We start from the raw sequence: 16,591 nt of genomic DNA on the forward strand, positions 1-16,591 counted from the left end.
ATCACAATGAATATTCATACAGTCTCAACAGCATAAATAAGGCTCCTGCGCTCAAGGTCCAGTTTCTTTTGAATTCAACTCGATCAGAACACACATAGATTCTCCAAACAACAGGAAAAGATACTGATTTTTAACAGTTCTTTTGCTAAATTTCATGGAGTAAATTTAAGCTGTATAGGAGGCTGAAAGATATCCTTTGAATTCTGTTTTCCTACAATTTTCTTATCATCGTTTTGACTCATATTTCATCAATACCACTGCCCCTACCAGATGTCTGAAGAAATGGCAAAAACTATGTTCAAATGTTCTTAAGGTCCATAGGAAATACAACCAAGACTTCTATGATGTACAGGAAGAATACGTTTACCCTGATGTGTTCCTACAACTGCATCATAAATTACCTGATCTAAATACTAAAATTCACCATGTATATGATAATCCAGACTCTCAGCAGGTGATATTCACTGATTGCTGCTAAGCAATAATTAAGTACAACTAAGGATTCTGCCCATATGTCTTGTATTAAAGACACATACTGTATTCAAATGCCAACCAAAATAATTCTGGTTTACATTCCCTCCTTTTCTCCACAAAAAGGCTGACTTCCAAAAGTCTTCTTACATTTACAAGCTGTATTTTAGCTCTAGCACTTTTGCAGTAATTTCTCCAAGTAAAAACGTTTTCTCAATATACTGGGAAGCGATTTTGACTAGTATAAATATTGCTGGATGTTTTTAGCTATACCTGTAGCTATAACACAGACACTCATCTGGCCTTGGACCAAATTCGCACAGTGTCCTCTCAAACTAATTAAGAAGCAAATATTCCCATCGCATATGAACTGGTGATAGTCAGCTGAGTTCCCTCGCTGGTACGTCTTTATTTCAAAGCTCTGTGATTTTGTAGGTATGGTGATGGGTGGCTGTGTATAGTACAAAAGATTTTACTTTTACTATCACAAAAACTTATCGTTCCAAATAATTGCTTGTGCTATGCATTACTGAATCTGTAGTCACTGTGAATACCTTATGGCAAAGACTAATCTGGCAAACTCCAAGTAGTGTATCCGTGACTTCCCAAAAGCTCACTAATCACCAGTCCCTTTCCATCCCTCATCTTTCCCACTTCTCCCCTATGAAAATCTCGGTTTTCTGAAGTCAATTATTGCTGTTCCAGCAACATTCAATGAGGCAAAGATGTGGCTGATGGAATACCTGTGAAACCTTCCCATAAAGATCAGAAAACTGTTGACAAAGATGCAAAAAGCACTGAGGGTGTATCTGACAAAGCTGGAGAGGCCAAATGGAAGGATAAAGAATGCCAAAGAATGCTGAGGAAAGCAGCTGTGTATCAAGGGTGTGAGGGAGAGCAGCTTGCCATAAAATCCTGAAATATTTCCTTTCAGAGGCAAATGCCATATATTCCTTTTTAATTTAAACACTTTTTATTTAATATTTTTAATTTTGTTGTTTCTACGAATTCAAACATAAGCACACATAATGGTACTGACATGTGTTTTGCTCGTGAGATAACAAAACACCAGGTCCAGCAATGCTTTGTGCATACAAGAGCTACTAAATAGTCACATTGCTGCTTCCCTCCACGCTTCTCCTCTCCCACGCCGGAACCCTCTTGTGTGTCATCTGTTTTCTGTGCATGATGTATGAAGCACTTACCTTTCCCACATGTAGTAGTACACTCGGTTTTTCCAATCTGTTTCCAGTTGTGTTCTCGGTTTTGTCTTGGTGGTTGCACAGCAGGCACCTGGTTTTCTGGCTGATGAGAAGGAAATCTTCCTGGCTGAATAACTGGGAAAGTTCCAGCTGACTGTCCAGTGAGAGTGTCTGTCTCCCTGTGCAAATCCTCATCCTCATGATTTGTACTTTCTGGCATTCCTAGCTGACCATTCAGGGGCTCCCCTGACGATGGACAATAACAAAAAAGTAAAATAATAAGCTTCACTTGCAAATATCAGTCATTGTTTTCATCCACTAATAATCACAACTGGAGCATCATTAAACTTGAAAGCAGCTTTCATATGCTCTTCGTATGCAGAGACCTCCTAACAGTGTCCTGCAAAGACTGTATTGTTTTAAACTAAGATAACCAAGTCTCAGCCAGCAAATACATTAAAACCTGAAGAATTTCCAAACACGCTGTAGACTTAACGCACCCAGTGTCAAAATTTCCCAAAGCCTTTTTTTTTTTTCTTCTGTGTACCATGCTGTGTTCTGTGCCTCCCCATGTCGCAGCGCAGCTGCTCCTTGTTATGAACAGACTGCAAACACACATGGAAATTTGTCAAGGCAAGTCACGAACATTAAAAGTAGGACCAAACTCACTTGCAAATTTTCTACTGTCCTTCAGAACTTCATACCAGTAAACACAGCACATATCCACAGCTCAGGCAGGAGCACGAGCAGTCCAGATTTAGCTTGGGAAGGCAACAGTTTTGTGTTTCATCCCCCCAAGTTGGGAGAGGAAAGAGAAACAGCGAAGGGTTGTTTTAAATTATCTCAAACTCTGAAGAGAAAAATCATGTTCTATTTCATTTCTGAGACACGGTTACAACACTACAGCTCATGCAAAGCCATGGTTAACATTTTAACAACAAAATTATGACTGAAAGTAGAAATATGTGACCAGATTCCCTGCTACAGCATAAATAATCCCTGCCAGTATTAGTTCACTGAAGTTACCAAGTCTATGCAGACATCGATGGGGGCCTCTCCCACATCAATGGCAGCATTTACACTGAACTTAACGGCATGAATTTCTCCATTACCTTATTGAGTAACAAAATGTGTATAATAATAGGAAATAGTGGCATTTTACCTGGCCTCCTGTGAGCAAGCAATGGAGGACTAATGACATTGTCTCCCGGAATGATATACTCATAATGTATACCTGGGTTAGGCTGCTGATGTATCATCTAAAAAGAAAAACAGCCATATATTCACTTCTTCCACTTGTATTACTAATGCTTAAATACATACTTGAACTGATCAACTACGTAACATTATTTATCATTGGTCAGGACGAAACAAGGGTCAATGACTGCCTCGAAAAAATACATAAAAAGATACTTGTTTCTGGAAAAAATAAGAAAATACAGGTTACTATGTCTGTGAACTAAGCTAGCTTTGCTGGCAGAGAAACTGCTTCTTTAAATGTTCTTTGGGAAATGTAAACCTGCCACGCTCGGGGCTGGTGAGGGCAGCAGGGGCTCAGCCAGGCCCCAGCGGCACAAGAGACATCCTAAGATCACCAAAGCACCCTCAGGCAGAAGGAGCGTGACAGATGCCTGAGGAAACACAAGCAAGGAAGAAACAAAGCAGAGAAAAATAAATACCACAGACTCCAATCTACAAATCTGGCCAACAGCCTTTTTTAAGGTTTATCCGTTGTACTTGAAGGAAGCACGAGAAGACAGCACATATGTGGTATTCCCTGTGTACCAGCTCACAAATCAATCTGTTCCTTGCATCACCTCCGCACCACTCAACAGAGACTCAGCAATCAACTAGCTAAAATTACTATCACTATGCTGCTCTCACCATAAGCATGCCTCAATAAAGATCAAGTGAACAGATTACAAAGGCCCACATACTTGTCAGAGCAGCTGAAGAGCAACCGTGCAACCCTCCTGCATCCTTCCACGCTAATTTTCAACTGGATGAAGCTGTAATGTAAGCGCAGTCACACTCCCGCTGCTTTACAGCTAGCTGAACAACTCTATCAAAGTGTTCTTTATGAAACACAGGCGTGAACCATAAGCTTTTCTCCTTCAAACGTAAAAATGAAGGCAAGTGTTTTCAGAGCACTGCTGCACAAGCCCATGTGAGCTGACATGAGCACGCCTCGGAAAGTCAGCCTCACTTCTTGTCTGCTTGTTTAACCAGTTAGGCATAATAAGACCTGAGCAAGACAGGGCTTCACGAAAGCTTTTTAAAACCGTTAGCAGCACGCGCCAGATCCATCTGGCTTGGTGTTACGTTGCTGCTGCTGAGAGCCTGAGCATACTCACACTAGGAAAGCAGGGATGCCATCAGCTGCTCATTTCACTAGTTTAGCTTTGATTGCACCAGTGCTGCTTGTACTGACACTGCTGCTTTAAAAGTTCTGAACTCTTTCTGGGAATCGGTCTGGTAGAAGCCTCAGATTACACTTTAATTTAAAGTACCTTTTTTCAAAAAAACAAAACCAAATCAAAGCAAACCAAATAAACACTCGAGCTTGCACCAGCTCTTTGTTTCTGAAAAACCATGGGCCAAAAAGAAAGCAGCCACGCTATGCCAATGGCTTTATGACCCAGCAGAGCACACTTAGACTTCGAGGTTTCACTGAATTGGTCACACCAATTAACACCAACTAGGGATTCAGACCTTTGTTTTTCCTAGTGTCAAAATCACTTTTTCCTTGCCAAATATAATAGCTGTTCCTCTAAACTCTGTCCCTCAGAGATCGTTCACTTTTCTGAACCATCTAATAATGCATTGCCTGCAATGTTTTTTGTAAGGGTTGGTCCTTCCCATGTCACTTTGTTATCCAAAAAATACACCATCTTTGTGTTTGGTCCTGAGAGACCTGAGCACGGTGAAGATGACTTCGGCTGAAGAGTACCCCCCACCTCCCAGAACCAGGACCCTCTTCTTAAGATGGTTCCAGGAACAGCTTCCCAATGGTTCCCATGGGTTTTCCATCACATTTCTAAAAATAACTGACAGGAACATGTTATAGAGAGTTTAAATGATGAAGTCCCTATGAATACATTGTCACAGCTTTCCTGCAAGAAAATATGTGGAATTATACAATAGTTTTGCTTTGAGTTAGCGGACATAAGTCTTTGTAGCAATGTGTACTTCACAATTGGACAAAACTTGCATCTCTCTTTATCTTGCTAATTATAACCCGCTGTAACTTAGAGAGCTTTTTCCTCTGTATTTTTTGAATGGAAGAAAGACAGCATGATCTCAGGAAAAAGGAACAGAAAGCCATTTGGAGTTCCTATCTGCAAATCTCTTCATTTTTCTACACAGAGCATAAAGATCATGAGTATGGATGAAAAAAGAATTACATGCTCCAGGAACTGCAAAACAAAGTCTGAAAAAAGACATCTGTATCTGCACGGCTACAAATTTCAAACCCATAAGAGAGGCTGTGCCATCCTGATGATTGATTTTCTTTCATCTAGCACTATCCATTTTTGTCTTCCCGCACCATATTGAGAAAGATACAAAACAACCAGCTTATAATGAATTGTAGTATTCCTCTTATCTACAAGAAACATCTCAGATAAGAGTCCAGTCAAATTAGATATGGCGATCCATAGCAGCAGCCACAGAGCAAAACTGATAAAGCTACGCCCTTCGTGCCAGATTTCTTATATTCATTGCAAAAACAAAAAAAGAAGAGACTAAGCCTGAACTAAAACATTAAGTATGATAAATTTAAGCTTAATGTTTTTCTATGGTATTAGTTTGGAAATACCTGTTTAATCCCTTTCCTGATCCTTTTCTCTCTGGGTCATTACATATCAGGCATCAATTAGCTGACAATAAAAACTTAAGACCAAACCTTAGCTCACAGCATCCTGTAACTACACGACCACGTGTATTTTAAAAGCATGGAGTCTGCATTGCAGAATCAAGGAGCCCAACCATTCAATCTTCCAGGCTTTTGCCAGTCTTACATTGCAATCAATCAGAAATTATCCCCAAAGAAGTAATGTTTCCCTAATTATTACATTGCTTTATTAAGACACCATATAGCAGATGGGGAATAACTTTGCCAACATCTAGCTTTTCCGAGCTGAGTAATCAGGGTACTTGCTCTTCATTTTTCTATGGAGCAACCCAGCACACTCACTCTTCCGCCCCATATTGCGCTTAAGGGCAAAAAAGCTGTGGCTGGATGAAACAACCACATCACCTTAATCTAGTTTTTTCAATGAACAGATTTTACCACGTGAAAGTGTATAATAATCAGCTGGATGAAACCACCACATCACCAGTTAATCTAGTTTTTTCAATGAACGGATTTTTACCACGTGAAAGTGTATAATAATCTCAGCACACACACATTTATCTTTGAATAAGCTGTAATTGATTCCAGATATACTTTTTATTTCAATATGATGCAGTAAAAACCTGTCCCATCTGAAGTGAACAGCTTTTTCAATACGATTCCCCCTCTTAGCCGCAATTTGTCTTCTCTCTTCTCTACTGAAATGGCTATTATCTATGGTCTCCTACCACAGCTTCGTATTAAAACTTCCCTGCTTCAAATCCCATATTCTATAGTTTTTTGACTTAGGTTGCTTTTCAACAAAATTGAGGTGGTATCACTCTGAGAGGCCTTGTCTGATTTAGGTATTTGCTGCAGTTCACTGTAAAATTAAACTACACCAAATTTGATTGAGTAGTAAACTATCCTGAAAAAATCCAGTTCACAAAAAAACCCTGGACATTTGTATGCTTAATCTCTATTTTATTGCACAAGTAAAATCAGTTTTACTGGATCAGTAAAATCTGAGCGAAAAAAGCTTCATTGTTATTTAGATTTCCTATGATCTGCAGCAAGATGGGAGCAACAGCAAGCAACAGTAAAATATAAAAAATAATGTTTCAGAATTAAAGGAACAAAACAGTAGCAAAGTATTGGGACTGACTGAAATTTTAGTGTTGCACATTATCAATGATTATTTCCCCCCCCCCCATTAGGAAGATTAATCTAAATACAAGAAACTTACATAGACATCAAGGACTTCATTTGTTGGACCATCAGCTAAAAATGACTCTCCCGCAGTGCTGGAGATTTCATTGGGGCGTTTGTAAGTGAACATTGTCCCACCACCTTCATATCTCCCAGGTCGATCAATTGCCCAGTTTCCATTGATAATGGACCGTCCTGAGCGACTCCGCAACGCTGTAGAGGATGGGGACAGAAACACAAGGACTTTGATCAGAAGAAATCACCTTCACGTACTGGTGCCCAATCAAATCCCCCAAGGCGCATTACGCTGCTGGGTGTTCTCTGATGCCAGGGGACAAAGCTCTGTGGCTGCTGAAAAGAACAGAGTTATATTAATAGTTGTGCAAAAAACCCACCAAGCTTAGAAAACTTCATCCGAACACTTGGTATGTTTATGCTGCAAGAAAACAAAGACAAAGCAAAGATAGCTTGGAAACCTTTTTCAACAGTTTCTCGTAGGTTGCCATGGGGCTCTCAGCAGCCAGCACCATACACTGAACACACGTGGATGCCAAGGAAGTGGTTTTTCTCCACTTCCTTCCCATTGAATCGACTACTTTGTGATTTAGACAGAACAAAACACAGGCAGATACAGAAAATCAGTACATATTATACAATGCAGAAGCACCAAACAATTTAGGGACCCATGAATACCCTGGGTTGCCAAATATTCCAGTTATTCTTCATGAAGCCATTTGGCTACTTCCTCCAGCTCCTTTTCAGAACATGATTTTTTTGCCAGAACATCTGCAAAGCCCTGATCTGCAGCACTGTTTAGAATGACGAGCTCTCCATAAATGCCAGTAGGATCTCTTGCGTAAGGAAAAGTGACTTGGCAAATCAGACACTAGCCAGGGAAGGATAAAATATGGATTCAATACCCAGTTGTGTAGTGCATTCCCTTTGTCATTGTGGGCAAGTGACTGACTTCTAGGTGCCTCTGTTCCTTCTTGTTCCTACGTCCTTTATCTGTCTATGTGACTATAATTTTAAGTCCTTAAGGTCAGAAACTCCTGCCACATACATACATGTGCATAATTTTGTGCAATATTACAGTTACATATTTTAAAATATAGTAATACCTTGAGGCTGAAACCATATCAGACATTATTGAAGTACACAAGAAAGACATGACCCTTTCCCTAAAGGCCCTACTCAAAGATTTTCAATTTTATTACAAAGGAATTTGCCTTTAAATACAGCCTTTAAAACAGATGACAAAATCTACTAATATCCTTGGCTGTGTATTGCTCGGCAATTTATCTTTTAATGCAAATTCAAGGTACGAGCTTTGAAAATTTAGGGTCGAAGACCCAGTTATTCCAGAGACTGTTTCTCCTTTGTCCTGTCACAACAACTGCAATACAGAGTTAAAATGCTTTCAGCGTTATACACAACTATTTATGCTACTGGGAAAAATTAGAAAGCCTACATGCATGGCCTAAAATTAAATTTATGCCATTAATTTCAAAGTAATATACATTAGAGAAGAAACTTAAATTGTTCTTACATATTCCAGACATCTGAATTAACTGAATTAATCTATAGAAGCAGTCTGTCTGCTTTTGCTGCAGGCCTCTCGGTGAAGAACATCAGTGTGACTGCACGGTGAGAAACAGTCAGAAAATGTCAATGGAAAGGCGCATTATGTTAAGATAAATAAAGACAGCAATAGAGAACCACACTGCAAATATCACTGTTCTTTTACATAAATTAGTGATTTTAAGTGCAATACTACTGCCACATTTCAGAAACTGTGTCAATCACTTTATTACTTTTCTTTGAGCACCCCCTTCCGTATTGAGAAAATTCCATAATTACAGCTAGAGATGCAGACAAATATAGACACAGGGATTAAATACCAATCATTCCAAGTCAAGATTAAAAAAAATAGGGAAAGTAATTAAAAAAAAAAAGTCTGTAAATTCAAAAAGAATACTTTTCACACGATAGGCCTATCAGCTTCAATCCAACAAGAAGCTGTTGAGGGGAACACTTTAGTAAGATTCAAGAAGGGATTGGACCGCCAGCTATATATTTTTTTTAATTAATAAAAGTAAATAGCTGCAAAGGAACATCCTGATATTTAAAGTTTGATCTTCATAACATGCTATGTATATTAGGCTAAAACCTATAACTTGAGTGGATTATTTTATATTTGCCAACCACATATTCTTACAATATCTACTGAAATACCTTAACTGTCGGTCACTACAAGATACAGGGAACTGGGCAGAGCACTACCTTGGATCCACAGAGCAAGTTCTGTAACCCTACTAGAAGACTGAGATGATATCCAGGCTTAAAGATGATCCAGCATAGAACTCAGAACAGAACACCCTGGGTGAAGGGACAGTGGCACTGCAGTGTCCTCGCCTTGTGAAGTTGCAAGATTCAAAGTCTTTTTCCCTTATGGGAGTGGCTGCTGCTGACTAACCAACTTTTAGTTTACTTAATATTGATAAAATTCTTTATAGAAGACAACTTCATTGTGAAGTTGTGTTTTACTTCATGCTACATGTGTATTTTCCCAAGAGCTATCATAGATCCACTTGCTTCCCAGGTCTTATTTTCTGACACATTAACAAAACAGTCTCTGTAGTGTGAACATTAGTTGAAAAATATTTCATACACCACCAGCCATGAAAATGGCATCATCGTTACTCCCATAGTGCTGGGGGGAAAAATTACAGCTCACATAGTATTGCATACAGGTTAAATATGAAATCCATTCACACTATTTACATGCTATTTACACTTGTTACATTGTAATTCAAGCAACTGTGGAGTAAACATTTCTCCAAAATTTATTGGAGACTGGTTTTACATTGTTTTTTAATATGAAACATTTCCTTAACTTCATGATCTGAGCATTTTTTCTTATATTGCTGCTAAAAAAGTAAAATAAATGAATTATCAAGAGCTCAGAAGAAAGAGAGAGCTGGCTAACATTAAACTGCTGTTAATAATGGAGCTGTAGAAAGATGGTTGTCTGAGAAACTGAATCCATTAAACTTTCATTTCAAACCCATCATATGACAGGTCTGAAGGCGGCCTCCCCATAAAAAGGAAAAACGTGCCTCTTCTGTTTTGATCACTCTGCAGCTACCACCTCAACTCTGCCCCCTGAAGAATTTTTATGGTGATAATATTTTTAGCCAAAGCATGAAAGATTATGTAAAACTTTCCTGTTAATTCCTCATGAGGAATTCCTCATACAGTCTGCAGCTGATTTCATCTATCTTTCATCCTGGATCAGCTTCTTAACTAAAACTGTGTTGTTTACAGTGGCCTTCAGTAATGTTTTGCACCAGAGATATGGAATATTTCAGGATACAAACTCTGATCAACAGTTCTGCTTGGGCTACGATTCTATGGCAAAATCTCCGTAGGCCACACATTAAGACTTGTATTTCAAGTATCTGAAGAGCACTAATTAATTTTCTACAGTTCAGCTAACAGCTCTCCTTTTAAAGATGTTTCACAGCTCCTGTCTTCCTGTTGAACTGTTCTATACAGCCTCCCCTACATCATGGAAAAAAAAACAGCTGAAGACCATTTAAATCAAAGGTCATTGATACAGTGGTACAACGGAGTGAAGTTCTGTAAACAACGCTGGCATCCACTTTCAAGGTCAGTGTTTCCAGTTAGAAGTTATGTTTGATGGTTTGTAAGAGTAGCTTTTGTAATCCTAGTTTAAGCTACATCACTGCAAACAGAAAGTTACAAAATCCATTTCTCCACTACTTTAAAGATAAATCCATTACTATAGTTGCCTTTTATTGCGTTTTTCAATCTTGACAACTTTCTCAATTCTAGCTCACAACATGCTCTAGCTCCTGAATGTTAGTGACTACTTCATACTCTCAGCTGATTTTTTTTAAAAAAAAACAAACCTACAGAAAAGTTTGTAACACTCAGAACTAAAAAAATATACGAAGATTTGACTTTAGTATATGTCAAAGCTAGGCTACAAGAAGAAAGACCCCAGTATTATTATTATTCTTGTGAAAAATATCATCCAGCTGCACCAAAACTTTCGATAAAACTTTTAAGTATGCAACAGTAAATTAAGAATATTACACAGGAAAAAATACACTGCTCCTTACCATCTACTAACCCACTTGTTTTCACATAAATCAGTCACTTTGCTTTCTCCTTTCCCTTCAAGCTGCAGCTAATTTAACAGCTACGGTAAGTTTTGGTATTCCAGTTTTTAAAAGTTCCGCTCAACTTTTGCAAATAGGTGATTTCCTTATTAGAACGACAGCATATCATTTACAGTACTACCACCAAAAAACCACAACCCACCTTTAAAAAAATCAGTGTGTGGATACAATTCACGTAAAACCATTTGCTCTTCTGCTCAAAACTCCTACTTTAGATTAAGTGCATAGTGCTGCTCCGGCAGATGGAGAGGAAGTTGGAAAAACCTGATACCACTGCCTATCTCCCAAAGACAGTTTCCACAAATGTGCTCTCATTCCCCTTACAGCAGCTAATACACAGATTATTAGACATAAGGTAATTGCCTGATTCATTTTCTGCTCCTCTGTTATCTCCCCGTTTCCAGAATTATCGTCTGATCTTTAATGACTCAGGGTCCCCCTTGGTTAAAACTGACCAGAAAGTCTTTCTAGCCCTTCTCATCTCTGAAAACAAAGTAAATAGCTGGAATTTGGCCATCTTAAGATGATTCCCCTGCAATATAAGAAATATTAACTTGAACAATAGACTAACTCACTCTCTGTCATGAACTGCATGTATGAAAATAACCGCCTCGATGAAAGGAAAACATCACAAGTCAGTCACAGTGAAGTAATGGTGAGTCAGTAAAAGAGTATCACATGTACCGATCCACTGCAGAGGTTAGGGAAATAACTCTATATGAAAAATTCTAATATACTTCCAGCTAAGTTAAGTTCGAACAAAATTAGCTTTCCAGATATTTTTAAGTACCTAAATTAGTAATAAGACTCATTACATCTACAGCGGAAAGATTTTAAGACTTCCAGAACTTTTCATTTCATAGTAAGTACACATTATGCAAGAACAGCCCCTTCTCGTGGTATTTTCCTAAGCCTTGTTTTGGGAAAAAGCCCAAAACATTTACCTGTGAAAATGAAAATTGACATGAAATCAATGTAAAAATACATTCAGCTTGAGTTACAGGGCAAAGGTTCACATCACATCTTGATCTATCTCATTATTATTATAACATAATACATCAAAAAGAACAAAAAGAACGTTATCAATTAAATAGGAATAAATGGCAATTGCCTCTATAAGATATGTAATTTACAGTGTATTCATGTTAATGTGTCAGGTATTGCCAACACTGCACGTGTGAAATTGTTACATACCATCAGACAGCATCATTTAAAGATACTCCAAAATATGAAGAGAAAACCAGAGTCGTTGTTTTATTCAGCTTAATTAAATACTTCTGAAGATTGGCAGAAAAAACATGCTAGAAAAAGATTCAAGTACTTGCAATAAAGGTAAAGTTAATTGAAAGCAAAATCAATAGCTCAGCATTAAGTACAAATATGAACATTTTCACACACGCAAAGAAAAAAAACTCCAGAATTTTATAGATGAGTGTTGTGCATCAGTGAACAACTTAAAATCTAGCAAATTGTTTTTGAATATCTATTGTGAAGGTGCTAAACAGTTTTCAAGGGAAACGATTCTGGGCAGCAGAGTATTTACAGGGAAAACATACAATGAAATTTTGGAACAAACCATTAGTTTGGATTTGAATTTGGTGGATGGGTAAGGCAAGCAACAATTTCGTAGAACTATGTGAAGGACTGCTACCTGAGCAACTTCTACAACAATTATCAAGGCTGTGCAAAGTAAAATACGAGTTTTCAAATTATTTATCCTCACGTTCCTCAAATGTAGGTTTTGATAGGTCGTTTATACACACGTTCAGTTTTAGTCTACCCAATGTTAAACACACCTTATGTTATATAAATTATGTCCTGTCTGGCATTGCAAATTTATAAAACAGATGCTAAAAGCTTTGTATGATCCAGAAAGAATATACCTGCACTATTCCCAGCCCCTGTGCTTCAGAAAACTGGAGACATCCCGATCCATATAAGCAGTCTGATATATTTTGTAAACTTAATTCTGAATGACTCCTATTTTTCTAACCACTTCATATCTGAAGAGAAATATTTCACGGGTGGGCCTAGTACCTCACTATCCGCAGTACATTCTCACCCAAAATTGCGTCGGCACAGTACCAATAATAAAATGAAACCTCTCAAACCTGGCAACAGCACTAATATTCAGAGTAATACCATATATTTACTTTCTGTCCTGAGGCCTTTTTGTCTGGGAGAACAGTGTCCTAAGTCCTACTTAATTGCTTTACAAACCACATAAAGTCTTTACACAGACAGAATCAAAGTTATTTCCCATATATTAAACTTACTAAGTGTCTCCCATTTGGACCTGACCCAAACAGAGAGAAGCAGAGATTAGTTCCTCTCTTCTGGGAAGAGGACGGCCTGCTCGCGACTGCCGTCAGTGGGAAGCAGTCAGGGCTTGTGCTGCTGAAGTTAATTGCAAATGTCTCGCTGGTAATTTAATCCAGGGAACCTTGACAAGCTGCAGATGCACTCAAGATGCAAGTCAAAGATTGATAAAACATGGTAAAAAAACTATTCGATAAATTTCCTCAACAGAGGCAGCTAGCAAAGGCGACTGGGTGAGCTGGATGGGGCTCTCAAGCCGCATTTGTTCTGCAGCTGCCAATGAAACCAAAGCATTTTACAGGCATAGTATAGCGACTGTCTTATTTTGACACCTCAGCACAATTTTTACTCGACACATCACATTTGGAGCATATTTTTGGTAGTTTACTTTAATAGGCATTTTTTAAAAGATTTTGTTGCCGTTTAAGTCAAATTAAAGTGTAAGAATGTTCTGGCTAAACTAGTTTTCTTTAGAAACGACAACGCCTTCCCAGCATCTTTAAAGAAAGTGCCCAGAAACAGCTGCAGTAAATAATATGACTAATTCTGAAGAAGCACTATGATGAAAGAAGTGAAGGAAACACACAACTTCTACTATTTATTTTTCCTGTATGAAAATATGTTATATGGAGCTTTTACAGACAAATCCAAAATATTCACACGCCGGATTATAAAAATCAGTGCAGAACGGTGCATCTTGTACCACTAAACCATCAAGGTACCCTTTGGTGGCATCTCCTGTGAGCTGCGTCAGTTTGTTTCATGGTGACATCCCTGCATCCCTTGGCAGTGGGGAAGGGGACAGTGCGGGAGAAACGTGGACACGGGAGGTCGCTGGAGAAGTCCATTAACTCGGACCAGCCCGCACTGACAGCCTGCTGACCGGCTGCCCTACCACACAGCCAGCTCCTAACACCACTGGCTACTTCGGAACGCTCACAGATTGTAAAACTCTCTCTACAAAAGTACTTGAAGACAACTTCAGATGTTTTTTAAAACAAACAAAAAATCAAATCCAAACCTGTTCAGTTTTACAAACTATAGCTTGCCTTCATGTCTGTCAGCCTTGCAGTATGGAATGCACAATGCATTTTAAGTCAATTAAGAAAGAGCATATTGACCACAATCTAGAAATACTGTAAAGCATAGTATACAGTTACTAGGCTACTTGAAGTATCTCTGACGCCTAAAGACAGAAAAAGCCAAATGCCTAGAGACTCGATAATCTACAGTTTTAAAATAATGAAATATGGACTCGTTCCAATAAATTCTATGAAAAAACTCCTCTCCAAAAGCATAGATATTTGCTGATTATTGGAACACACCTTAGTTATAGAATATCTATGAGAACTTTGGCACACTTCTTGTGAACTGAGTTATGTAACTATTTTCCTCTGACCTTTTGAATTCAAACTCCTATTGAGGTCACGGCAAAGCTCCCACAGGACTGAGCTTAATTCAAGAAATATTAGTAGGGCTAAGAATCTCGTAATCAGAAAGAATCAAATGATCTTTAACAGTCTGATCCTACAAAACCCTTCTTCTAGAGCCAACTCAGGATATTAGAAAATGGTCAGCAGTTCACTGAGGGGGCCCTAAATTTGTATCAGATTGTGTACACTTAATCTGAAGGCAGTATCTCTGCAGGTGGGACACCTTCATCTCTTGCACTGTATTTGGGTTCTTTACTGGCAACCGAGACAGGGTAAGGGTACAGATCTTGTACAGATGACAAAAACGGGGCATCTTCTAACTGTGCATAGCTGAGACAACGTCTTCCTGAACTTTCAACCATTCTGGAAGTTCAAAGCCATTACTGGTCACTTCAACAGCATCAGAAAGGACCCAGACCAGAGAGCGGGACTCTCCACTAGGAATTACTTTGAGACCTTAAATAATTGTAATGCAGAAGAATACTTTCTAATAAAACCTTTAGGACAAAAAAAAACACCCCTGTGGATGCCTCCACTATTCTGCAGTCCAGAGAGGACCAGAAGCAAACACAATACAAAAGCATAATACGACTTTTTACATGTTTTTTAGAACCTGACTGAAACCAAGAGTAAGATCCTGTGGTATTTCCAGTCCTTTTTCAAAGCCTCGGAACCAGAACCTTCTGCACGAGTATTCAAATTTATTCATATTTGCATCTGGGCAGCACCTGAAATTTTGGTTCTGTCTTTCCATACAGTTACCCAAAATAGTGTAATACAGACCACTATCCTTACAAATCTCAATCATGTTTTCGCCTAGTAGGAACTGAAAAATCTTCTTTTTAGAAACCCAACAAACATCTTCACAGCTTTGAATAGCTTGGGCACATGCTTATTTCCCAAAGATATTGCTTCAAGTTATCCACAAACTGAGTAGTAGTCATAACATTGCCAATTACTATGACACATAGCTTATCGTTAACAATAGCATTCAAGCAATTGCTTAAATATTTTCTTAGTACAGAGCAGATAAAGATGGAGATAAAAATACCAGATTTGCACTACTACTACAAGGAAATTATAATTCAAGTATACTATTATTTCCAAGGAAAGGCTTAGGTAGTTTTCTTTCTTATCTAAAATATTAACAGTAGAGTTCAGATCAACATTATCTTCTTCAACATAATCCTGCTCAAGGAGTTTTTCTGATACTCTACTTGGGGAGCTATCGTATCATATCAAAGAAATTCTGCTTCATAGGAGAATAAATTTGAAACAGTGAATTGCATTAAACCGATTTTGCCAAGTTTGTCCTGAGGTTCTACTTTGGCAGGTTTTATCCTTCCACCATAATACAGTCAAAAAAAAGCCAGTACAGATTCCTGCTCTGTTGTCTTAGGTCTAATTTACTGTTGTTCCAGTTGTGAGGGAGCAGACATCTGCTGGATGCATTTCCTTATGATTATGAGAGCCATCTTTTTCTTTTTCTTTTTTTTTTTTGAATGTGATATAGTAGATTCATATCGATTTGAAGACTGGGCACATAATCTTCAGTGTTAGAAGGGAAATAGATTACTTAATGCTAAGTTAGAAGAGGTAGATGAGAAATCAATTGATCTGATGGAAAAATCTATCTTCAACCTCTAATTTCTGATTATAAGCTGTTTTTTCTGAGCCTGCAGTTTCATACTGCAGACCTATGTTATATATAGATGTCACAAAACAATCTTCATTACTAACACTAGATGAGTGTGCTGGAATCCAATTCACACAGAGTTCATTTACTTTTTGCCATTCATCTTCCTCGGCCACTTTTCTACAATGCAGCCAGCAGGCTTAACGAGAACCGCACTGCCTGTTCTACTTCAGCTTCTGGGCAACTTCCTGTTCTGGATTTCATGCAATCACCAAGTGCTG

At 38.4% G+C, this 16,591-nt stretch overlaps 1 protein-coding gene across 1 annotated transcript in view; it reads right to left on the minus strand.

The window, feature by feature from the left end:
• Positions 1 to 16,591, minus strand: part of THSD4 (thrombospondin, type I, domain containing 4) — a 283,839-nt gene that overhangs the window by 24,266 nt on the left and 242,982 nt on the right. The window contains exons 8-10 of the mRNA XM_009885750.1: positions 6,752 to 6,927; positions 2,836 to 2,932; positions 1,677 to 1,919 (exon numbers count right to left, since the gene is read on the minus strand). Of these exons, the coding sequence (XP_009884052.1) occupies positions 1,677 to 1,919; positions 2,836 to 2,932; positions 6,752 to 6,927 (516 nt within the window). The remainder of the gene's footprint in view (positions 1 to 1,676; positions 1,920 to 2,835; positions 2,933 to 6,751; positions 6,928 to 16,591) is intronic.

Source organism: Charadrius vociferus, unplaced genomic scaffold (genome assembly GCF_000708025.1).
Source record: "Charadrius vociferus isolate BGI_N301 unplaced genomic scaffold, ASM70802v2 scaffold325, whole genome shotgun sequence".
Classification (NCBI taxonomy): domain Eukaryota; kingdom Metazoa; phylum Chordata; class Aves; order Charadriiformes; family Charadriidae; genus Charadrius; species Charadrius vociferus.